The sequence below is a fragment of the Aegilops tauschii genome, chromosome 2 (assembly GCF_002575655.3).
Source record: "Aegilops tauschii subsp. strangulata cultivar AL8/78 chromosome 2, Aet v6.0, whole genome shotgun sequence".
Lineage (NCBI taxonomy): Eukaryota > Viridiplantae > Streptophyta > Magnoliopsida > Poales > Poaceae > Aegilops > Aegilops tauschii.
Window position 1 is genome coordinate 622732341 of NC_053036.3, and position 25451 is coordinate 622757791.

The following is a 25451-nucleotide window of genomic DNA, read 5'->3' on the forward strand; positions in this document are numbered from 1 at the left end:
GAATTCTGCAAATGAATGCAGACTATGAGAACCAAGGGATTCTCCCACGGACATGTACCTGTGACAGCATTAGAGATGCAAGGGAAGGGGAAGAGGTCATATGCATTCTCAGACGATTTTGAAGATAAATCAATTTGAAGACATTGACCTCATAGCGCAAAGACATTCACTTATATGTTGAGAGTTAGTTCCAGATTTGTACGAATCCAAGAATAGGTACAAGTGAGGAATCTAACTATGTGTGAAGCATAAGTGAATATACTAGGCATGTTATGAGATGCAGAACAGGATAGATCCAAATTTGTGGGGATAGAAACCACTTTTGATGAAGAAAGATGAATCTATCGGACCAAAAAGGCAGTAAAAGTGAGTTTTAATTACCACACGAAAAACTGCTAGACGAAGTAGAGAGGAGGCCGAGCAGTTCAATCTTCCGTGCCCTAACTTGGCGACGGAGGACACCTATGGCGGCGGCGGAGAAGACGAGGTCCGCGGCCGGTGTGAGGACGGCGTCGGGGAGGTCGCGACAGCTAAGCGCTTCGTCACCAGCGTCGTCGAGAGCTAGCGGTGGCGCTAGGGTTTGTCGAGGTGGAAGAAAGATTTTGACCGCGATGTGATGTGTATTTATAAGGAGAGGGACAGCACAACGCAATTACGCAGGTGCCCCTGGCGGTTCACATCTGAGGGACACGTGGCGAACATGCAACACATTGGAAGTTGTTCCATGTTCCCACGCACGCCTGGACTGTCGGGTGGTCGTTCCGGCTTCTCCGGGTTTCAGGCAATAAGGATTGAGCATTTAAAACAGATTCAATGTTTGTCTCTGTATCTTCTGCTGACAAGGACGCGGAGAAGACATTCGACGGTTTCAATAGAATGCATATGATTTGGATAGATAGAATTTGAGGTAGAAGCATAGAGAGGTTAGGGTCCAGTCACATTCACTTAGTCCAAAAGATTCAGACAAGAAGACATAGCCATAAGTGAATGTTGTAGAGGACAGAACACAAATATATGTATATATCTGAGTAAGACCAACTCAAGAAGGTGAAGATCAACAGGAAGACAAATCAATGTTGAAGATAAATCAAATGCGAAGACTTAGCAAATGTAACGCCAAGAGAAAACACTCCAAACAAGAATTTGGTGGTGGCGTTACCCACCGTATAGGAAGTATTAGACCCAGACACGGCGCACAATTATCGTGGCGCTCCGAAGTCAAATTCCATATTAATATATTCACACTCAGAGTGTAAGTCTTCATTGATTGAAGATTTACATTACTTCATGTGTTGCACATCTAAGTCATCAACATGCATAAGTGTTAGGATGTGTGCCTAATCACATGACATTCGAGGATTCCAAGATATTTAGCTCACACCGCAACTTGCAAAACCTTTTCTCATCCAAGGGCTTTGTGAAGATATCTGCCAATTGCTCTTCAGTGTTGACTTGAATGATATCAATATCTTCCTTCATGACATGATCTCTGAGAAAGTGATGACGAATTTCAATGTGCTTTGTCTTCGAGTGCTGAACTGGGTTGTTGGCAATCTTGATGGCGCTTTCATTGTCGCGGTAGAGTGGCACTTGCTTCAGATGGATGCCATAGTCCTTGAGTGTTTGCTTCATCCATAGAAGCTGAGCGTAGCAAGATCCAGCAGCAATGTATTCAGATTCAGTAGTGGAGAGAGATACACAGTTCTGCTTCTTTGAAGGCGAACAGACAAGTGATCGTCCCAGAAAGTGACATGTGCCTGATGTAGACTTGCGATCCGCCTTGTCACCAGCATAATCAGCATCCCAGAATCCAACTAGATCAAACTCTGAGCCCTTTGGATACCATAATCCTAGTGTTGGGGTGTAAGCCAAATATCGAAGAATTCGCTTCACAGCCAAGTGATGCGATTCCTTTGGCGCCGCTTGGAATCGGGCACACATGCAAACACTAAGCATGATATCTGGCCTAGATGCACATAAATAAAGTAAAGAACCAATCATGGAGCGGTATACGTTTTGATCGAACTCTTTACCATTGGCGTCAGGACCCAGATGACTTTTGGTTGGCATTGGCGTCGTGTAACCTTTGTAGTCTTGCATTCCAAACTTCTTCAGGCAGTCTTTGAGATATTTCTCTTGAGATATGAAGATGTCGTTGCTTTGCTGACGAATTTGAAGACCAAGTAAGAACTTCAGCTCACCCATCATGGACATCTGATATTGCTCTTGCATCATGTGTCCAAACTCATCACTGTATTTCTGGTTAGTGCAGCCGAAGATAATGTCATCCACATATAGTTGGCACACAAACAGTTCACCATCATACGTCTTCGTAAAGAGTGTTGGATCTAGGGAACCAGGTTTGAAGCCTTTGCTCTTCAGGAAGTCTTTGAGTGTGTCATACCAAGCGCGAGGGGCTTGTTTGAGGCCATACAGTGCCTTGTTAAGCTTGTATACCATATCAGGATGTTTTGGATCTTCAAAGCCAGGTGGTTGTGCAACATACACTTCTTCTTCAATCTTGCCATTTAGAAAGGCACTCTTCACATCCATTTGATACAGAAGGATGTTGTGATGATTTGCATAGGCTAGCAGTATGCGAATGGCTTCAAGCCTAGCCACAGGAGCAAATGTTTCATCGAAGTCAATCCCTTCAACTTGAGTGTATCCTTGAGCAACAAGACGAGCCTTGTTTCTGACAACTTGACCATGCTCATCTTGCTTGTTGCGATATATCCATTTGGTGCCTATGATATTATGCTTACGAGGATCAGGATGCTTGACCAATTCCCACACATTGTTCAGCTTGAACTGTTGAAGCTCTTCTTGCATAGCTTGAATCCATTCAGGTTCCATGAAGGCTTCAACAACTTTTTTGGGTTCGGTTATTGAGACAAATGCAAAGTGCCCACAGTAATTTGCTAGTTGTGTTGCTCTTGAACGAGTGAGTGGATCAGGTGCATTGATGCTATCGATTATCTTCTCAATTTGTACTTCATTAGCAACACGAGGATGAACTGGACGAAGATTTTGCTCTTGCTGATCATTGTCTTCATTTTGAGCAGTGTCTTCAGGCTGAGCATTGTCTTTAGGTTAATTAGGTGCAGAAATGATAAGTTCCTCTTCAACCTGATCTTCAGACGGTATGATTTCTCCAGTTCCCATGAGCTTGATGGATTCACTAGGTGGAACTTCATCTAACACATTTGGTAGGTGCTCTCTTTGCGAGCCGTTAGTCTCATCGAACCGCACATCTACAGTTTCAACCACTTTATAGTGAAAGAGGTTGAAGACTCTGTAGGAGTGCGAATCTTTTCCGTAACCAAGCATTATACCTTCATGTGCTTTCGGTGCAAATTTTGAAGTGTGATGTGGATCCTTGATCCAGCACCTAGCACCAAATACTCTGAAGTAACCGACGTTTGGATTCTTACTAGTTAGGAGCTCATAGGAAGTTTTCTTCAGAAGCTTGTGAAGATAGACATGATTGATGACATGGCATGCAGTGTCAATGTCTTCAGGCTAGAACTTTCTTGGAGTCTTGTACTCATCAAGCATCGTCCGAGCCATCTCAATGAGTGTTCTGTTCTTGCGCTCCATGATGCCATTCTGCTGAGGTGTGTATGGAGCGGAGAACTCATGAGTGATGCCCAACGTATCCAGGTAAAGGTCGAGGCCGATGTTCTTGAACTCTGTGCTGTTGTCACTTCTGATATGCTTGATCTTGATGCCATAGTTATTCATGGCACGGTTGGCGAAGCGTCTGAAGACATCCTACACTTCAGTCTTGTAGAGGATTATGTGCACCCATGTATATCTTGAATAATCATCAACAATGACGAAGCCATAGAGACAAGCAGTAGTAGTGAGAGTAGAGTAGTTAGTAGGGCCAAATAAGTCCATGTGTAGCAGCTCGAAGGGTTGAGATGTCGTCATGATTGTCTTCGAGGGATGCTTGGCCCTCATCATCTTTCCAGCTTCGCAGGCACCGCATAAGTGATCCTTCTTGAACTTGACGCCCTCGATGCCTATGACGTGCTTCTTCTTTGTGAGTGTGCAAGTTCCTCATGCCAGCATGCCCTAGCCTCCGATGCCAGAGCCAGCACTCTGAAGCTTTTGCAAGAAGACATACGGCAAGCTGTGGTCCTGCTGAGAAATCTACCATGTACAAATCATCTTTCCGATACCCTTCAAAGACTAGAGACTTGTCAGATTCCATTAGAACAAGGCAACGATATTTTCCAAATATCACAATCATGTTCAAATCGCAAAGCATTGAGACAGACATTAAGTTGAAACCAAGGGATTCGACAAGCATCACTTTATCCATGTGCTGATCCTTTGAGATTGCAACTCTACCTAGACCCAATACCTTGCTTTTACCAGTGTCAGCAAATGTGATGTGACTCTTGTCAGATGGACGTAAGGTTGAGTCCATGAGAAGACTTCGGTCACCAGTCATGTGATTAGTGCATCCACTGTCCATAATCCATTCTGAAGCATGAGGTGTCATACCCTACAGTACAGTTAGGGGGATAAGCTTCACCAAGAGTATTGTGAAGCATAAACATTTGACGGACAAGAGGATTATTAAAGCTCAGATCAAGGTTAGGACTGATAGGACCAGTGGCAAGCGATTCAGGAACAAAATACATAGTAAGACCATTTGGGCATTTAATCTTGCGCCCCACAAGATGTTTTAGGCCCCCAGCAATAGCATCGGACGCCTTTGATTTCCGGCTGGAGACCTTTCCCTATAAAAGAAAGTTAATTTTTCTTAACCACCCACATTTTTAGGGGTGGCTTAGAAGCAATGAGTCTAAGTGCAGCATCTGAGAACTTTGGCCTTGGAGCCCTAGCAAATAACCTTGCAGGAGGTGAATAGTACTCATATGAATAAGCATAATAGTTCTTAGTCTTATGAACATAGCGGTTTGATGATACTCGCTCATATTCATAAGTTTGAGTATGATTTCCCTGAAAAACATTGGCGTTAGGGTGACTCAGGTGAGTCCTCTGTCTGTATGAAGCCTTTGGACCATATGAAGCCTTTGGTCTGGGGTTTGTCTTCTTCCCTTGTGGTGTCATGACGACATTCACATGAAGATTCTCAAGACACCTTTTGGGCACCCAGATCTTCTTCATGGGTGGTCCATTCCTGCAGTTAGTACCAATATACCTGGCAAACACTTCACCATTCTGATTTTTAAACAGTTTATAGTTTGCATCAAAGGATTCATCAATGATAATAGGGTTAGCACAAGTGAAGCCAGATAAAGTGGATGGATCCACTGAAGGTCCCTTTGCAGGAACCCATGTGGTTTTGGGGTACTACTCAGGCTTCCAGTAGGAACCATCAACATTCATTTTCCTCTCGAACCCAACACCCTCTTTTCTAGGGTTTCGGTTCAGGATCTGCTTTTTGAGGACATCACATAGTGTCTGATGCCCTTTGAGACTTTTATACATCCCTGTCTCAAGCAATGTCTTCAACCTAGCATTTTCATCAGCAATAGTAGTGGCATCCTCAGCAGAGGGGTTAGTTACCACATCAACAGTTGAAGATATTGCAACAGTAGCAGCAGTAGAACATTCAGCAACAGAAGTAGCATTATCACGCTCAAGGCATTTTAGACATGGTGGTTCAAATCCTTCCTGAGCGGGACTGATCTGTTGAGCGCGAAGTGACTCATTTTCTTTTTGAAGATCTTCATGAACTGCTCTCAATTTCTCAAGTTCTTGCTTCCTTTGAAGATAATCATAGGAAAGCTTTTCGTGAGTTGTTGAGAGCGTTTCATGACAACTTTCAAGTTCCTCATACTCAACATGAAGATTTTTTATGTCTTCAATTAAGGACTGAGATCGGGTCATTTCCGCGTCCAACAGGTCATCGCTTTTGTCTAACAGTTTTTGAATATGTTCCATAGCTTTCTGTTGTTCAGTTGCAATTTTAGCAAGTGTTTTGTAGCTGGGTTTGGATTCACAATCAGAGTCATCTTCACTTGATGTTTGAAAGTAAGCATCGCATGAGTTTACCTTGGCACCACGTGCCATGAAGCAGTAGGTGGGAGCGGAGTCGTCCTTGTCATTAGCATCAGCGTTGGTGATGGAGCCATTGTCTTCAGTGTTGAAGATGGACTTGGCAACGTAGGCTGTAGCTAGAGCCAGACTTGCAACGCCAGAGTCGGACTCCACCTCTGCCTCCTCAGAAGCAGACTCCTCCTCTGAATCCATCTCCTTGCCAACAAAAGCACGAGCCTTGCCAGATGAACTCTTCTTGTGTGATGAAGACTTTGATGAAAACTTGGAAGAAGATTTTGAGGATTTCTTCTTCTTGTCATCAGAATCATATTCCTTGCTTTTCTTCTTCTTGTTGTTTTCATTGTCCCACTGCGGACACTCAGAGATGTAGTGACCAGGTTTCTTGCACTTGTGGCATGTTCTCTTCTTGTGGTCATGAGTAGAAACTTCATCATTTCTTGAGCTGGATCGTAAAGACTTTCTGAAGCCTTTCTTCTTTGTGAATTTCTGGAACTTCTTCACAAGCATAGCAAGCTCCTTTCCAATGTCTTCAGGATCACCAAAACTGCAGTCAGATTCTTCTTCAGATGAGGAAGCGGCTTTTGCCTTCAAAGCGCGAGTACGTCCATAGTTGGGACCATAGATGTCTCTTTTCTCAGATAGCTGAAACTCATGTGTGTTGACCCTCTCAAGTATGTCAGACGGATCGAGTGTCTTGAAGTCAGGGCATTCTTGAATCATCAGGGCAAGGGTGTCAAACGAGCTGTCAAGTGATCTCAGGAGTGTCTTGACGATTTCATGCTTGGTGATCTCAGTGGCGCCGAGAGCATGAAGCTTATTGGTGATATCAGTGAGGCGATCAAACGTGAGCTGGACATTCTCATTGTCATTTCTCTTGAAGCGGTTGAACAGGTTGCGAAGGACACTGATCCTTTGATCCCTCTGGGTTGAGATGCCTTCGTTGACCTTGGAGAGCCAGTCCCAGACTACCTTCGAAGTTTCCAGAGCGCTCACACGGCCATACTGTCCTTTGGTCAGATGACCGCAGATGATGTTCTTCGTAGTAGAATCCAGTTGAATGAACTTCTTGACATCAGCAGGAGTGATACCTTCGCCGCCCTTGGGAACACCGTTCTTGACGACATACCAAAGGTCGACATCAATGGCTTCAAGATGCATGCGCATCTTATTCTTCTAGTAGGGGTAATCAGTGCCATCGAAGACAGGGCACACAGCGGAGACTTTGATTATCCCTGCAGTCGACATAGCTAAAATTCCAGGTGGTTAAACTGAATCACACAGAACAAGGGAGTACCTTGCTCTAATACCAATTGAAAGTGCTAGTTATCGACTAGAGGGGGGGTGAATAGGCGATTTTTATGAAAGTCTTCAAAACATGGATGTTTTGAAAACAAACAATAGAAATGAACCTATTAACATGCAGCGGAAGGTAGACTACACTAGGCAAGCCATAGTCAAGTATTCAATGAAGTGAAAGCACGAAGACTATTAGCAGCTAGGCAGTATGGATCAGGATGGAAGATAGTATGAAGCCAATCAGAACAAGTAGTTACACAGTGAAGTCAAAAAGATAGTGCAAGTAGGCAATGACTTCACGAAGACAAACTGTAAGTAAAGAGAGGGAGAAGATAGAACCAGTTTCTTGGTGAGGACAAGGATTTGTTGGACCAGTTCCAGTTGCTGTGACAACTGTACGTCTGGTTAGGGAGGCTGAGATTCAGCTCAGAATACCGTGTCTTCACCTTATTCCCCTTGAGCTAAGGACACCCAGTCCTTGCCCAATCACTCTGGTAAGTCTTCAAGGTAGACTTCCGAACCTTCACAGACTTCGTTCACCGGCAATCCACAATGACTCTTGGATGCTCAGAACGCGTCGCCTAACCGGCTGGAGGATTCACAGTCCTCAAGTGTAACAAGTCTTCAGGTCACGCGGACAGAAAGACTTCAGTGATGCCTAACACTCTTTGGCTCTGGGTGTTTTGGGCTTTGTCCTCGCAAGGATTTCTCTATCTCAAAAGCTTCGGAGGTGGGTTACTCTCAAACGACAAAAGCCGTGCAGTAACTCTGAGCAGCCACCAATTTATGGTGTAGGGAGTGGGCTATTTATAGCCACTGGGCAACCTGACCTGATTTGTCCGAAATGACCATGGGTCACTAAGGAATTGACACGTGTTCCAACGGTCAGATTTCAAACACACGCAGCAGCTTGACTTGGGCTACAAGTAAAGTTGACTCATCCAGCTCTGGATAAGATTTGCTCTCATTGTCTTCGCTCGAAGACATAGGATTTGGTTGAGCATCACTTCAGTCACTCTGACTTTGTTCACTTGGACCCCACTTAACAGTACGGTGGTTCCTATGACTCAACAAAGAAGAAAAGGAAACTACAAAACAACTATGTCTTCGCACTCCATAGTCTTCACGTGAATGTCTTCTCGAGTCATAAGCTTCGGTGTGATTGTCTTCACATACCACCATTGTCCTCAATGTCTTCATACATTTTTAGGGGTCATCTCCGGTAGGTAAACCAAATCAATGAGGGACTATTACCTGTGTTATCCTGCAATTCTCACAAACACATTAGTCTCTCAACCAGGTTTGTCGTCGGTACTCCAAAACCAACTAGGGGTGGCACTAGATGCACTTACAATGCGCAACTACTACGTGATCTTGTGGAGTATATTTGGACCCACAATGAAAACCAATGATTTGTGCACTTAAAATAAATTTTATGTTTGAACTACATATTTTCGCTACCAACAAATGTTTTTTTATTAATGATATTCTCGTGTACAATGGACATGCATGGATTTGCATGAATTTGTGTGTTTCAATTTGAGGAGTGTGGCTGCCCTGCACACAATATGAGCGGCTGTCGGCAGTCGCGCTCGGGCGTGTCAGCAGACGTTTAGCGGGGTGGGTTTACCTATTCCGACTGTAGATGCTCTTAGATTTTTTCTTGTACATGTTTGCCTTGGGTAAGATTTTAACGATTATGGAGGCCAACTTACAAAGTTTTGGCCGATATCATTTTTGTGAATTATATATACATGGTTGATCCTGATTTGTTTTCATAAATATAAAATTATCAACTAAAGATTTTACTTGTAGTATTTCGTATGTACATGTCCGAATTATAAAATCAAATTAGTGACTCTTCCTTGTATTAAGAATTCTATGCAATAAGGAACATGTCATATAAATGACCGCAAGAAAATTTTATCATTAGCTTCACGAATATGAGCCTCATTACTTTACCTGCAATTTGCTTGAAACTTTTGTAACAATAATTATGAGGTTGTTGTCCTCCACATTCTGAGAAAATGACGACCCTTTTCAGGCAGTAAAATAAGTTTGTCAATTTTCTAATTGAGTAACATATAGGGACGGTCCAAACAAATTTGGAACCGAGAGCAAACCAATTGTAGTGTATGTTATAAATTGTTTTATAACATACAAGAATAGTCCCAAAAAATGTTATAAATTGTTTTATAAGAAACTTTTATACGTATTTATTTATATTTTCATCATATTATAACATTAAGGAGTATTATTTTTGTTATCTTTTTGATAGAATTAACCACATAATTTAGTTGGTATTTAACCAATGTTCGTTGTCATCAGTTGTAGTGTATGTCATTGATTATTTGTCCGTGCTAAAGTTAAATTAAGTGAAAAAAACAGAAATTATCTTTTAATTATTTTATGAAAATCCTTAAATTATATTGTGCACATATACATATTTGTATGTATGTCCATGTGTTCTCTTTTATAGTTTAGTTAATATCATCTTAAAGTGTTCTAAATAAGAATGTATAAGTAATATCTTAATAGGGCTTTCTAGTGGACGCGGCTAATCTGCTCCCGAGTTCAAATGAGGTCGGGTGAACAGTAAAATCAAAACTAAATCAAAAAAATTCAAAAAATTCCAATTTTTTTTGAGAGAAACATTGACAAAAGTTCTAAGTGCCTGCAAAAATTCGTCATGAAATCACATTCCTAGAAGGCGTGGCAAAAAAACAAAAACAGTACTCTGAAAAAGCTACTTTCAAACGCATTTTGAAGCACTGAATTTGTTTTTTTTTTTTGCCACGCCTTACAGGAATGTGATTTCATGATGAAATTTTGCAGGCACTTAGAACTTTTGTCAATGTTTCTCTAAAAAAAATTGGAATTTTTTGAATTTTTTTTCGATTTTTTTTCGATTTTACTTTTCATGCGGGAGCATATGAGCTCGGGATCAAAAGATGACTTTCGCTTTCTAGTATACTATTAAGTGTGCATATCTAGTATACTATTAAGTGTCGCAAGTTATATCTGGTAATAAGTTCGACACAACACCAGAGACACTCGAGCACCACAGCTCCTCCGTAACTGCCATGTCGATTTTTCCGCGCCCGTCAGGACAACTCCGCCGCCTCGCAGCCTCCTCTGCTCCCCTTTATGCATTCTCGCCACCAAACGACTCGGGCCCACATCGAGCACTCTACGCTGATCCCTACCACCAAGGGTTACACCATGATGGGCCGATGGCAACCCCAACAACTTCGGCCCCCTCAACACTCAGGTGTAGCATCTCACCACTTTTTATGGTCACATGATACCTATTTCAATTAGTCGCTCTTTTAAGAGTTGCAGATTCTTCAAGTATGCTTGTGAAAAACACAAGACCTTGGTCGATGGTAATAACTATATGGATCTTGAAGATAATAGTTGTACATTACCAATTCGGCGGAGGGCGCGTAGTGCAACGAGAAGCACAATACATCGAAGACAGGACACCAAAATTTGGATGTAAAGGTAAAAGATGAAAAAATAGCAGGTTAGTTTTGGAACAACAATGATTTGTCCTACTTGCATTGCATGTCTGGATAACCTATCTACGGTACTACACTTTTGAGAATAGCCCAAATGTATTGTTGGACATGACACCAAATGAATATCATCTAATATGTAAGATTCAAAGCATACTCCCGGCAATTTGCAGCGATGCATGCATGTTTTTTTATCTCGGAGCTAGAAAGAAATACACCCCAATTAATATGGACTTACAACACACGAAATATATGTATATTAATTAAATATTATGTGTATTTCTCATTATATTTGTTCAGCTAAGCTGATTTTCCAAACTTTTTATATATAAGGGTGTCATTCTATGTATGACCACCCTTTCATTTGTTAGATTTGTTCTTCATTACTTAGTTTTATATCTTTTTTTACAAAAAGTGCATTAGGCCAACTTTATAAATAAAACCATAATGCAGCATCAGAGACAAATAGACGAGAATAGGAAACGAACAAGTTCAAAAGCTGCACATAACTTTCCATTTGACCAAACGATATTTCCTTTTATTATTAGTCGAGTTCTAGTAAAAACACTCCAATGTTTGTCAAAGCCATTGTGGGTACCCACAGGTAACCGATAAAAATCCATCACGAACATGTGCATAGAGGAAAGACAAGCGTTAGTGAGGGAGACCTTACCAACGGTAGAATTATACTGCCCCCTCCAAGGCATTACTCTGTTTCCAACTTTAAGGACATAATAGGTTTTTTTTCAATAGCATGAAAGGGGACATGTGAACGCCAAGGTATTTGAAAGGAAACGTACCCAGCTAACAGTTAAGCAAATTAGCCGTACGAGCACACTCATCAGGCAAGCAACCTAAGACAAGGAATTCACTTTTAGAGAGGTTAATTTTGAGCCCTAACAAGGCTTCAAAGCATTGTGATGACCCACAAGTGTAGGGGATCTATAGTAGTCCTTTCGATAAGTAAGAGTGTCGAACCCAACGAGGAGCAGAAGGAAATGATAAGCAGTTTTCAGTAAGGTATTCTCTGCAAGCACTGAAATTATCGGTAACAGATAGTTTTGTGATAAGGTAATTTATAACGGGTAACAAGTAACAAGTGTAAATAAAGTGCAGCAAGATGGCCCAATCCTTTTTGTAGCAAAGGACAAGCCTGGACAAACTCTTATATAGAGAAAAGCGCTCCCGAGGACACATGGGAATTATCATCAAGCTAGTTTTCATCACGCTCATATGATTCGCGTTCGTTACTTTGATAATTTGGTATGTGGGTAGACCGGTGCTTGGGTGCTGCCCTTACTTGGACAAGCATCCCACTTATGATTAACCCCTATTGCAAGCATCCGCAACTACAAAAGAAGTATTAAGGTAAACCTAACCATAGCATGAAACATATGGATCCAAATCAGCCCCTTACGAAGCAACTCATAAACTAGGGTTTAAGCTTCTGTCACTCTAGCAACCCATTATCTACTTATTACTTCCCAATGCCTTTCTCTAGGCCCAAACAATGGTGAAGTGTCATGTAGTCGACGTTCACATAACACCACTAGAGGAGAGACAACATACATCTCATCAAAATATCGAACGAATACCAAATTCACATGACTACTTATAGCAAGACTTCTCCCATGTCCTCAGGAACAAACGTAACTACTCACAAATCATATTCATGTTCATAATCAGAGGGGTATTAATATGCATAAAGGATCTGAACATATGATCTTCCACCAAATATACCAACTAGCATCAACTACAAGGAGTAATCAACACTACTAGCAACCCACAGGTACCAATCTGAGGCTTTGGAACAAAGATTGGATACAAGAGATGAACTAGGGTTTAGAGGAGATGGTGCTGGTGAAGATGTTGATGGAGATTGACCCCCTCCCGATGAGAGGATCGATGGTGATGACAATGGCGATGATTTCCCCCTCCCGGAAGGAAGTTTCCCCGGCGGAACAGCTCTGCCGGAGCTCTAGATTGGTTCCGCCAAGGTTCCGCCTCGTGGCCGCGGAGTTTCTTCCCGAAAGCTTGCTTATGATTTTTTCCAGGGTAAAAGACTTCATATAGCAGAAGATGGGCACCGGAGGCCTGCCAGGGGGCCCACGAGGCAGGATGCGCGCCCAGGGGGGTAGGGCGCGCCCCCCACCCTCGTGGCCAGGGTGTGGGCCCCTCTGGTACTTTCTTTCGCCAGTATTTTTTATTAATTCCACAAATGACTTCCGTGAAGTTTCAGGACTTTTGGAGCTGTGCAGAATAGGTCTCTAATATTTGCTCCTTTTCCAGCCCAAAATTCCAGCTGCCGGCATTCTCCCACTTCATGTAAACCTTGTAAAAAAAGAGAGAATAGGCATAAGTATTATGACATAGCATGTAATAACAGCCCATAATGCAATAAATATTGATATAAAAGCATGATGCAAAATGGACGTATCATTGCCTTTGACCTTAAGATTGTGCACAATTTCATGGAGGCTAAGAATTCCATCTAGGATAAAACGCCCCTTGATAAAAAGCATATTTGGAGGGACGATAACAAGGTGAGCAATCGGAGAAAGGCGAGAATCAAAAGCCTTGGAAGGAAATTTAGACACGTTGGTGATCCACACGATATGCCAGAACTGAAGAATAGAGTCAACACCCTTCACCATAGGAATGAGAGAGTGAACCACGTAATTTAGCCTAGAATTGTCAACACTACCCAAACAGAAACCCTGAATAATGGAGTAAACTAGGCTTTTAAGCACTGGCCATAACTTTTTTTAAAGGCCACGGAGGAATCATTTGGACCCGGGGCTGTATGGAATTTAGACGAAGCAACTGCCAGGTCAATTTCAGCTCCCGACGGAGGAAGCATAAAATCATCATTGTCAGCATGGGAAACTTTGCTATCATTATCCCATAGAAGAGGGGAAGTGGTGAGGCCAGAGAGGGGTTCCAACATTTTACTTGGGTACACTCAAGAATTTTCGTGGCTTCATGATGGTTTGGAAATGACATGAACTAAAACTATAATTGTCTTCTCAAATCCTTTTATGTAGTTAAATCGAGGATCACCCTAATCTAGAAGGAATCGGAGTGGCTTATATATAAATTGATTGCGAGATTCTCACTTCTTCTTTCACTTCTACACTCCTGCTTTCAACAAGTTCATACCAATCACTAGAAGAAGAAAAAGAAAGAGAAATGGTTTGCTCTATTCCTATCCATTAGGTTTAAAATGTGGATGGTTATATCCCCAAGATATAATAGTCAACACAACCACTTTGGTTTTGTAATCGATCACTTTAGATCTTGTAAATCTAAATCAAGTGGGTATGATTACATGATCAACTGACATTGTTTGGTGTAGCATTTTGTTTCGCATTTTAGAGCTATACCTCTTATAAGGCAAGGAAGATTTGTAGCGAAGAAGTAGTCATGACAACATGGCAAGTCAAAAGCCTCCTGGTAGAATAATGTATTCGCGGCGTCTTCAAAATGGGAGGGCCGTTTTGACTCTGGGGAGCACATGCTCTCGGATGAACAGTTCAAAATAAATAATAGTAATAATATGTATGGTTTTTTGTGTGTGAGGGTGTTCATGTCAGTCTAACAAGCGTGCTTGGTAATTTTCATGCGACACGGGATGGCAGTGCTTCAGCAAAAAATAAAATAAAATAAAGTGTAACCTTTGGCGTTCAACTTATTTTATTCGCACGGGTCAAATAGCTTAAGCTTTTCCCCCAAAAAAGTGCATGTAACATTTGGATGTGACATTGAACATATCTATTTTTTTAACATTTGCAAAAAAAAAAATTCATGGGCAGGAGCATATGCTCCCACGAGCCAAATTAGATTTCTGCTTTAAAATATGTATTTTTCTAATAAGGAACATGTTTTCACCAAACCCTCTTCGGCCTCATCCACCTCGCTCGGGCTATGCTCGTGGCCGGAGATGACATGCTGGCCTACGACATCCCCGGGCCTCCGCCTCCTACCTCGATCAAGCCGTCCAGGATTCCCTACGAGCGAGCAGTCGCCGTTGAAAGGAACGGTCCACCCACGGCACGCACAGCCGCTGCTCCACGTGACCCTCACCCATCCACATCCACATCCACATCCGACCTCATCAGCCAACCCCGTTGGGGACACCGGAATTTCGCGGCACTCGAACCACGCACGTCCCCGCTGCGAATCCCCGTACGTGGCCGGGCAATACCATCGACCGACCACCGGCACGGCACCACCACGAAATTTTTCACCAGCGGGACGGCACTTGGTACCACGTCGAGCCAGCAGGGCGACCTGCCTGACCCCTACTAAAATCTTCAAAAAGGTCTGAACTTAACAGGTGAGGTCCAACCACGACACGCCCGTGCGTTTCGCGTGCACCGCCGTGCCGTGCCGCCGCCGCACCGGCGACCGTCCTACGTTCACGCGGTCGTACCGATGCCGTCGCGACACCACCAAACACACGCCACACACCACAGGTAGTAGTACCACGACTACCCAAACCAAAGACCAAGTTGGACCAATGGAGATTCGCCATGCCCGTCGCCTTGGCTTCTCCCTGGCTGCAATGCAATAATAGGGCCGGAGCCCTGGGTCCTGGGTTCCCACCCACCAGACCCAACCCACCACCACACCACATCACCACCCCACCCCAAGGGTAGGGTTAGCCCCTCCCCTCCCTTGTTCTCTTCCTCCCTCACCTCGCCTCAGCCCCCAAGAAGCTGAGAAGAGCTGCGCAGCCGCCATACAGCAACGTCCCAGCCGACGAGCCCCACCCACCCCACCAACCCTCCCTCCCCGCCCGCCGTCCACCAGGTTGGTGCCCGCCCGCCACTTAACCCGCCCGCGCCACCAGCCAGTGAGCACTACTATTTCTTCAACTGAGGCGAGCTGCGGGGATGAAGAAGCTGTACCAGGGGAAGGGCCGGCGGGTGCACCCGGCGCCGGCGCCGGGTCCCCACGCGGCTGATGCAGCCCTTGCCATGCTGCCGGCCACCCTGCTGGCGCTCGTGGCCGCGCTCACCGCCGAGGAGCAGGAGGTGCTGGCCTACCTGCTGTCCGGCGGGGCCGGCGGCGCTGCCGGGGGCCGGCGCAGGCGGCTCAACGGGCCGCACCAGCCGGAGATGGGCTGCGGCTGCTTCGGCTGCTACAAGAGCTTCTGGGCCCGCTGGGACGCCTCCCCCAACCGCCACCTCATCCACCGCATCATCGACGCCGTCGAGGAGGGCTCCGGCGGAGGGGGCGAGGGAGCAGCCAAAGGAGCCGGAGGACCAGGGGGTGCCACGCGCCGCGGCCACCGCCGCCGGCGCCGTGGCCGCGGCGGGCCGTGCGCCATCGACGCCGCCGCCGAGGAGCACGGCGCCGCGGAGGTCCACGTCGGCGTCCCGGACGACCACCTGCAAGGCTGCTGCGCGTCGGACGGCGGCGAGGACGGCGACTACGAGGGCGACGAGGACGACGGCGCGGACAGCCTCTACGACGGCGAGGAGGCCCTGACGGACGACAGCGACTGCGCCGGCGCCAACAGCTCCGCCGAGAAGAGCGCCGTCGGCAAGCTGGTGCGCTTCATCGGCGAGAAGGTGTGGGCCGCCTGGACCTGACCGGCATCCCCCGCCGCCGCCGCTAGAACTTCTCGTAGATTAGGGAGAACCAAGAATGGAGACCACCAAGAAGGTCAGGTCAGGTCAGGTCAGGTCAGTGAAACCAGTAGTAGTAGTAGTAGCAGTTGGTTTTGTCCCAGCAAGCAAGCAAGCAAGCAAGAGCATCCGCTCTCTCTATGCCCCTTTTGATTTCTTGCAACTCTGAAGAACGAGCAACCCCGAGGCTCCGGATGGGGATTGTGATGGTTCAATCCGACCAAAATCTCCCCACCTTGGCGCCTCCCATGTACCATATTTTTGCTCATTTGGTTCAACAAGAAACTTTCCCCATTTCCCCTCTCTTTCTTAACCCGCCATTGAGGAGCAAAATCTTGCTCGTATGAACTGTCGATTGATTCCTGCTGCTAGTTGCAGGACCAAGAATCTCTTGTTTAGTTCTTATTAATTAGAGCCTCTGGAAATGATTAAGTGCCAACCTCGTTGTCGTCTGGCCCATTTGCCTTGTGTGCTAAGCAAAAGCATCTGCGCAAAGGCGCCGGGGTTCTGCAAAGCCCTCGCTAACCCTGTTCGTTCCCCAGCTACTCACTCACTCATAGTGGGCTTTGGTGACATCCATCCATGCCTTGCCCCCTGAACGATGGAATCATGCGTACTACTCCTAGTAGCAAGTACTACGATCGTTGTTGTTGTTGTTGGTTGTTGATTGATTTGATTTGAGCTGGCTAGAGCAGTTCTTGGCACGGATAAAGCTCGAGCTTATAAACAGGAATTAATCATCGTATCTGCAACAACCACCGCGACGTGGCAGCGGTGCCGGTGCGAATTTGACCCGAAAGTGGGAAGCTCCCGTGCCACTGCACTGCGGCTCCCATGTTTCTCTTTTCTCGAAAGGGAGCTACTACGTACCATCTTTTGAACCATGCGTTTTATTACTAGTATTTCTGTGCTTTGAGAGGAGTATTTTTGTGTATTCAACTCAATTGTGGCATGGGAGGAGGCAAAAGGATGATTAGATATTTGCTCCTCCCATGTACCGCATTGGTACTTACCCAAAAGAATTGCGGCGATTGCAAAGCGAAAGTTATCCGTGGGCTGGGTAGTTTGTTTCGCTCCCACTCTGCGTGCTCGGCGAGGACGGACGTGTACTCCACAAAATTAAGCTCTTTAACTTTACCACTTCCAGTACAAAGCTTACGGCACTTTAATAACCTACCAGTAGTACCAAAATCATCTCAAACTTATCTAGGAGCATTTTTTTTCTAGGGGGGAGAAGCTTTTGTAGCTTTGCTCCCTCCTCCCATGTCATGGCTGATGCAGGGCACTAGCTGGCGGCTATGCCGCAACAAAACTGCATACGTTATCCCGGCACCGGAACAGATGCGTTTTCGTTGGGCGGAGAGGAGAAAGCCCGGAACCAAGGGCCACTGTAGCCGGTGAAGCCGGGAAAGCGGAGGTTGATGGCGATAAGGCCGAGTCGAGTCGGGGGCACGGATGACGGGGCAGGCTGCTGACAAATTTGACCTATAGACGAAATAGTTTAACGATAGTTCATTCTGTGATTTGATTTTGTCTATAGGTTAAATTTGTCAAATTTACCACTGGTGCTACTACTACCGGAGGACAGGGAATTGATGGGCACATGCAATGCACCTGCGCCACGGCCTTCCCTCACTGGCGCCCGCGCTGCTCCAGTCCAAGGTACAGTGGGACGGTCGTAATGAGGGGAGGGCAGCGACGGAAAATCATGGATCGCCTCTCGCATTTGATGATGCTGCTGCTCACCACTTACTTCATCAGTGAATTCATTCATTTGGTTTGAATGAATGAATGGCTTCGATGCTGCGGAAGGCCAAGGAATGAGGGGCCTTTATGACGCCGCGCGTTTGCGTTGCACATGCATTATGTTATTGTGTGTTTTTCACTCCAAGGAGTATGTTGCATTCATGGGAAAAAAAATTGTAAGAAAATGGTGCTCCCTCACTCCAGCTCTATATTTCCTAATACGTGCTTCAAAACTTTGTTTCGTCGCCAATTAAATTCGTAATGATGAGATATATGCCAAAAGGATTGTACAGCTGGAAACAAAAACTGATTCATAGTGAAAATAAAATAAACAAATAGTATATATTGCACTTAAATTGCTAAGATTTCATTTGGTTTGCCAACAACCGAGTTGCCAAATATTTGGTACGACTAACTTGGATTGATTAATGTTTGATTTGATTTTAATCGGGTTGTACCTTGAGCCAACAAAGAATGGACACATAAAAAACTTATGTTTAGTAGTAACATAAAAATTAATTAACTATAACATGCCAAAATAAACAAAATGAGCCTGCAAGAGTACAGAGACTGACGACCAAACCAAGATAATTAGTACTAGAGGTTTTGGGACAATTAGTCCAGTAGTAAAAGGTTTTCTTTATTGAAGGGAGTCCGGTAGTAAAAGAGTTCAAAAAGAAAAGGAGTCCAGTAGTGAAAGGTGTTTTTTAATGGAAGTAAAAGGTGTGTTTTTTTTTGAACCAGGCATAACCCCTTTCCATTACTTTGACATAACGGAAATACAGAATTCCGAAACTGAAGCTACTAAGGAAACTGGAAAGGGGAAAGCGAGTTCAAAGCACCCCTTGGGAAACCCACTGCAAGCACTCGTCATCGAGCAGCTTACCGTGGGGCGAAAACCCAAGGACGCCCAAACACGATCTAGACCTAACCAGGAGAATCCATCAAGTTTTAAGCTACCAAAAGGCTCACGCAGGAGCGACACCACATGCTCGCGCAGGAGCAGAAACAAGCAGTTTTCATAAAGCAAGGCGAGAGACCCAAACCGAACAGCTCCACCGTCATGATCCATCGCTGGCCAAGCCCCTCCAATCAGTCCTGCGCCATCTCGCCTGATGCCGCGCATATCCTCATCATGTTCGAAGCGTTGGCCCTTAGCATCTTGGTCCCCCGCTCCATCGCCTCCCGATCCACTCCAGTCATCATACCTGCCCAATAAGACATGAAGCCACACGCAGAGTAAATTGCTGCAAAAGGAGTCTTTAATTTTCTTTCCCTCGAAGGTAGCCTGATTGCGGCAATTCCATATTGCCCAGCAGATGGCCGCAAGCCCAAACGTGTAAAACTTTTCCCCATCAGGGAGGAAGACATAGCACCATGAGAAGTATTGCCAAATATTATTCGAGCACTTGTCCGTGCCAAGAACACAACCCACCGTCCTCCAGATTACCCTGGCCACAGGACAAGTGAAAAACAAATGCGTCGACGTCTCTCTGCCCCTGCAGAAAGAGCATTTAGGGTTGCCAGCCCAACGTCTTCTACTCATGACGTCCCTAGTTAGAATAGCGTCCTGGAAAACTTGCCACAGGAATATTTGGATCTTTAGGGGGATTTTTGCTTGCCAAATCCACCTATAATTGCACCCTGTTAAGTTTCTCTCCAGGTGATCATAAACCGATTTGGTCGTAAATTTTTTCTTCTTACCTAGGTTCCAAATAACCTGATCAGGTTCCTCTGATAGCTCCCAGGAGTCAACTGTAGATTTAAGCTCATTCCATTGATCTAACAGTGACGAATGTAGTTGTCTTCGGAAGAAATTATCCCCCGCACCACTTCTAAACTTATCCACCGTGGTTTCTTGCTTATTGCAAATGCTATACAGCACAGGGTATTTCTGATCCATAGGAGGTCCATCATTTAAGGAGTCTTTCCATACCCTGGCAAGGTTGCCCGAATTCATTACCACTTTTCTACCCGCTAGGTAGTATTCCTTAACCTTCATGAGAGCCTTCCACATGGGTGAATCACTAAATTTGCTTTTGACCGAGGTCACCGTATCTTTTTTCATGTATTTTGCCCGGATCACCTCTTGCCACAACCCTTGTTGTGTTTCTAGCTTCCACCACCACTTGGTGAGAAGGCTAATGTTCTGTCTACGGAGGTCTTTCACTCCCAGGCCTCCTTTGTTTTTAGACCTACAGATTCTGGACCATTTAACCAGGTGATATCTTTTGCGACCCTCGTGTTCTTGCCAGAAAAAATGCTTACGATGTTTTTCAGGGGAAGTAAAAGGTGTGTTGTTCTGCCGTTTACACGGGATTGATCCATCCAAACGAACGCGTCAATGACCACAAAGCTGTTCGGTCATCTTTTTTTTTTGCGGTAAGCTGTTCGGTCGTCTTTTTTTTTTGCAGTAAGCTGTTCGGTCATCATGCAGCTTCCTATGCGATTAATCCGCTGTATTGACCGCTTTTAAAAAACAGACGAGATCACCGTAAAACGAAAACCTAACCAAACCCACGTAATAAGCGGACGAGAGCGTGCTGCCAATTTTTTGGCGAGCGTTTTCCGCGCCCTCGCTGCGCCCATGAATTGGCGAGAATACCACGCGGGCGCTCCGGGCGGGCTGGGCGAGCCGATTTTTTGGGACGTCGAGCGTTGGTGGTAAACCAAACACACCCTAGGCCTTCTCCCACACCAACAAAACATGGACACACAACGTTTCTATGTCGATTTGCACCGGCACAAAATTGAGTCCACAATTGCCAAGAACACATCAAGTCCGCCAGTGCCGCCTCTAGTCGGTCGTTTCACCTCTAGCTAGGTGCTTCACCCAAAAGGATAGATTGCCAAAAATTGACGCAACTAGACAAACACGACACAGCACACCACACCAACTTAGAGTTCAACACTAAAACCGTCATCATTTGTCGGACTCATGACCGAATGACTCTGACCTCGTTGCATTTTTGTCGCACTAGTGACCAGATGACTTTGACCTTGCCGCACCAAAAATTTGGTCCACCATGACAATAGTTATCAATCCTACCATTGCCGAAGAGAGGAGAGATGTTCGAAGAAATGCAAAACAAGACCCTCTCCTACATAGAACAAACATGGACACACACTCTTCGTATGTTGGTTGCACCATTGCAAATTGTATCAGCGTTGGCTAGCTAAACACCAACTTCAGCAATGCCGCCTCCAGTCGTCGATTGGTCCCCCTCTAGTTAGGTGCTCTGACCAAAAGGACATATCTCCAAGATGATGTTTAAAAAAGTGATGACCTGTGAAACGTGATGGTCAATTGAAAGAGATAGAAAGAAAGGGGGGGGGCAATGGCCCGCTTTCGCCCCACGAAGCTCCGCCACTGGGCCTGACCCGTACTACCGATGCTAGGGTTTGACTCTGTTGATTTATTCCTCCTACTAGTAGCAGAACTAAGAATCTGCACTTTTAATTAGTTCTTGTCAAAGCGACGAAATGCTCGATGCCTACCTCGTTGTCACCTGGCCCATGTCCATGTCCATTGCCTTGTCTGCTAAGCAAAAGCATCTGCGCAAAGGCGTTGGAGTTCTGCAGAGCCATCGTTAAGCATGTTCCCTTGCTACTCAGGGCATGGCCGCTGCATAGCCCTAGGATGATGCCCCACGGGCCATGTAGGATCGATATCAGGAAAAGTAGGTTCGGATAGTGTAGCGGGATCCTCAGCAGGAGGCGGATGCTTGGGGAGAAAAAAGTGTGATCCGTTGCATAAAGCTGAAAAATTTGAACTGGAGAGTAGGGATGCATGTGTAGTGAAAGTTTACTTTCTATACTTTGATGAGGGCCACTAGTAGTAGCTTACGTTGGAGAGAACAGAATCAATATAAATGCCTCACCATATTTTTTATCATGAAACATCTGTATCCACATGCCATCATTGTACATTGCCCACATAGTTCGCTTTGGTGACATCCATCTCCCCTGAACGATGGAGTCATGCGTAGTAGTAGCAAGTATAGTGCAATCTTTGCTGTTGTTGTTGGTTGATTGAATTGATTTAGTGAGTGAGACTTGGACCAGTTCTTGGCACGGATAAAGCTCCAGCTGAACCAGGAATTAATCATCACATCAGCAGCAACAGCCATCGCAACGTGGCAGCAGAACTGGTGCGATTTTGACCCAAAAGTGGGAAGTTCCCGTGCCACTGCTGCTCCCATCTCTCTCTTTTCGAAAGGGAACTACTACCATCTTTTGAACCATGCCTTTTATTAGTATTTCTTCGCTTTGAGAGTTTTGTGTGTGTATTGAAGACTAAGAATACACTTCTAACCCGAACAAAGGAATTGCAACCAACACCGTCATCGTCTGTGCCACTCATGACCAGACAACACCGACTACTTTGACCTGTCCCCAGGGCGTGCTTTGCCACGTCATTTGTCGCACTAGTGACTAGATGACTTTGACTTTGCCGCATCAAAATTCGGGTTCACCATGACCATGCCTACCAATTCTATCATTGCCGAAGAGAGGAGACATGCTCGAAGAGAAGAAAATTAGGCCTTCTCCTACACCAAACAAGCATGGACACACATCGTTTGTATGTCGGTTGCACCGGCACAAAATTGAACCCGCAATTGCCAACAACACACCAAGTTCACCAATGCCGCCTCCAATTGCATCACCTCTAGCTAGGTGTTCCGTTCAAAAGGATAGATCGCCAAAAAAATGACACAACTAGACAAACACACCACACCACGCCAACACGGAGTTAACACCAAACCCGTCATCATTTGTCGCACTCATGACCGGACGACTCTGACTTCACTGCATTTTTTGTCGCACTAATGACCAGACGACTCTGACTTTGGCGGCATGACCGGCTTTGCCACGTCATTTGTCGCACTAGTGACCAGATGACTTTGACTTCGCCGCACCAAAAATTGGGTCCACCATGATCATATTTATCAATCCTACCATTGCCGAAGAGACGAGACATGTTCGAAGAGATGCAAAACTAGGCATTCTCCTACATCGAACAAACATGTGTGTGTGCGCGTGCGCGCACACACACACACACACATTGTTCCTATGTTGGTTGCACCATTGCAAATTGCGTCAGAAATGGCCAACGACACACTAACTTCGGCAATGTCGCCTCCAGTCTTCGATCCCCCCCCCCCCCCCCCCCCCCCTCGAGTTAGGCACTCTGAACTCCAAGATGACGGTTCCAAAAAGGAAAGTGATGACCTAAAAAATGAGAGCATCAATTAGAAGAGAGAAAGAAATGTTTGCCGCATTTAGTACTTCTCACCACTGATTTTGTTGAAGGACTTCAATGATTGCAACAGACAAACGCGAAAATTGGCGCCGAGGAGTACCAAATGCAGCTAGCGTTTCTTTCACTTTTTTTGGTTTGACTTCAATTTTGTATTTCTTCTAAACACATGCGCATACACTCCATACTGGTGAATGGATCTACGGAGGATCAGAAATGATAAGATCGATAATTTGATTGCTGATGTCCTCCTTTTATCGAGGAGTCCACTAGAGGTGGACATATTAATCAAAAACCGGTCTATCGAATCGAAAAAAGCATGCTTGAAATAAAACGGAACAGTACCAAAAGAGTCATTCCCACAGCCGCCCATGCCTAGGGTCCACCATCTACACCACAAGTGTAATCTGGTTTGACAAACCTTTTTTTTCCTCTGAAGTTGATATCATCGGATCTGTATTATTAAGATACACACAACTATTGTCAAATACTCCCTATGGTCCCTTTCACTCCGCATATAAGAGACACCTGAAGTAAGAGTTCGTAAAGTTTGACCATATTTATATGAAAATTACCAATATCTTCAACAATAAAGTTATAAAACATGCAAACTAAATTCAAGTCGCATCTATGACATTAATTTTGTATTGTGAATGTCGATATTATTTTCTACAAAGTTGGTCAAACTTTACGAAGTTTGACTTCAGACAAATCCTATATGGGAGTGAAAAGGACCCGTTGGAGTATTTTCTCGAGTGAGGGCTCCTTTGATTCAAATAAATTTTCCGAGTAGGATTTTTGGATGATTATATTCCTTTCTATTTTGGTTGTTTGATTTATAGGATTGAATTCTATATATTTTTTTCTAATGATTTCTTTGTGCGACTTATCTATAGCATCCACTCAAATCTCTATGAAAGACTATTTGTTTTTCCTATGATGCAACCGAACAGCCTAAAATCGTGTAGAATTGAGATGAGCATGGTATTTGAATCCTTGTTCTTTTCTTTTTCCGTGTTTTTAGAAGCATGCGAATCATAGAGGCCCTATAGTGGATGGAAGGCAACTAGAGTGGAGCAACACGTCAAAGTGTGAAGAAAACTCGAGTTTATTTGATTTTCCGTAGATGGGGCTTGATCGATCGATCGACTTGGTGGAGCTTTTTGAGCTCTGTCACGCCATGAATGCGCCCATGAATCGTGGATGGTACCCCTGCTGGGTTTGGGTACGGCGACGGTACGACGGTGCAGTGCATGGGCCTGTCCGTGCCGCGTGGGCGTGGGTTAATTAATTAGATGGATTAGATTTGCCGATGGGTCGCTGTCGTTGCGCCGTGGGTGAGGGGCATGGCATTGTTGCGCTCAGGGAGGGAGGGAGGGAGCCCAGTGGGCAGTGCGACAGCGACGCCGCGGTGCTGCTGCCCTACTGATACTGGTGGCGCAGTGCAAAAACGCCCGGACGCAAAGCAAGAACCAGCAAGGCTCCTATTTGGTTCTTGGCTCATGATGAGACACTATTTGACATAATTATTTTGTCTCCTGACTTGGTACTACTATCTGATAAGCTGCGTAGCGCAGGTCACCTGATTTCCCCTGGTAAATCTCGCCGCGTCAACCTCCGGGCCCGTGGGGACGTGGCCGGAGGAAAATAGTCAGCGTCTGTCTAGACCTCATCGGGCGACAATCTACGGCTCGTGGTTAACAGGGTCAAACCCTGGCCGCGGAGTGTAGAAAAGAAACTTTGTAGCATAGTAGAGACAGAGCAATATAGTAGTACGTTTAGCCGTACTTAAGATCAACTCCAATGGGGCGACCCAAATGGACGGCGCATTTGTCCGTTTTTTGTCCGTTTGGGTCGGCCGCCCGCCCGCCGTCCGCCCAGTTTTGTATTTGGGTCGGCAATGCGCCCAATGCGCCGACCCATTTCATGTCCGCATTCAATTTTTAAATAAGAAAG

At 45.1% G+C, this 25451-nt stretch overlaps 1 protein-coding gene across 1 annotated transcript; it reads left to right on the forward strand.

Moving 5' to 3' along the window:
• The first annotated feature begins 15374 nt into the window (after positions 1 to 15374).
• Positions 15375 to 16783, forward strand: LOC109775548 (uncharacterized). The gene has a single exon (XM_020334283.4). The coding sequence runs from the start codon at positions 15752 to 15754 to the stop codon at positions 16451 to 16453; it is 702 nt and encodes a 233-aa protein (XP_020189872.1). The 5' UTR covers positions 15375 to 15751; the 3' UTR covers positions 16454 to 16783.
• Positions 16784 to 25451: the final 8668 nt, after the last annotated feature.

Excerpts from the sequence above, each read along its gene's own strand:
- LOC109775548 (XM_020334283.4), top strand. The coding sequence starts at position 15,752 with ATGAAGAAGCTGTACCAGGGGAAGGGCCGGCGGGTGCACCCGGCGCCG.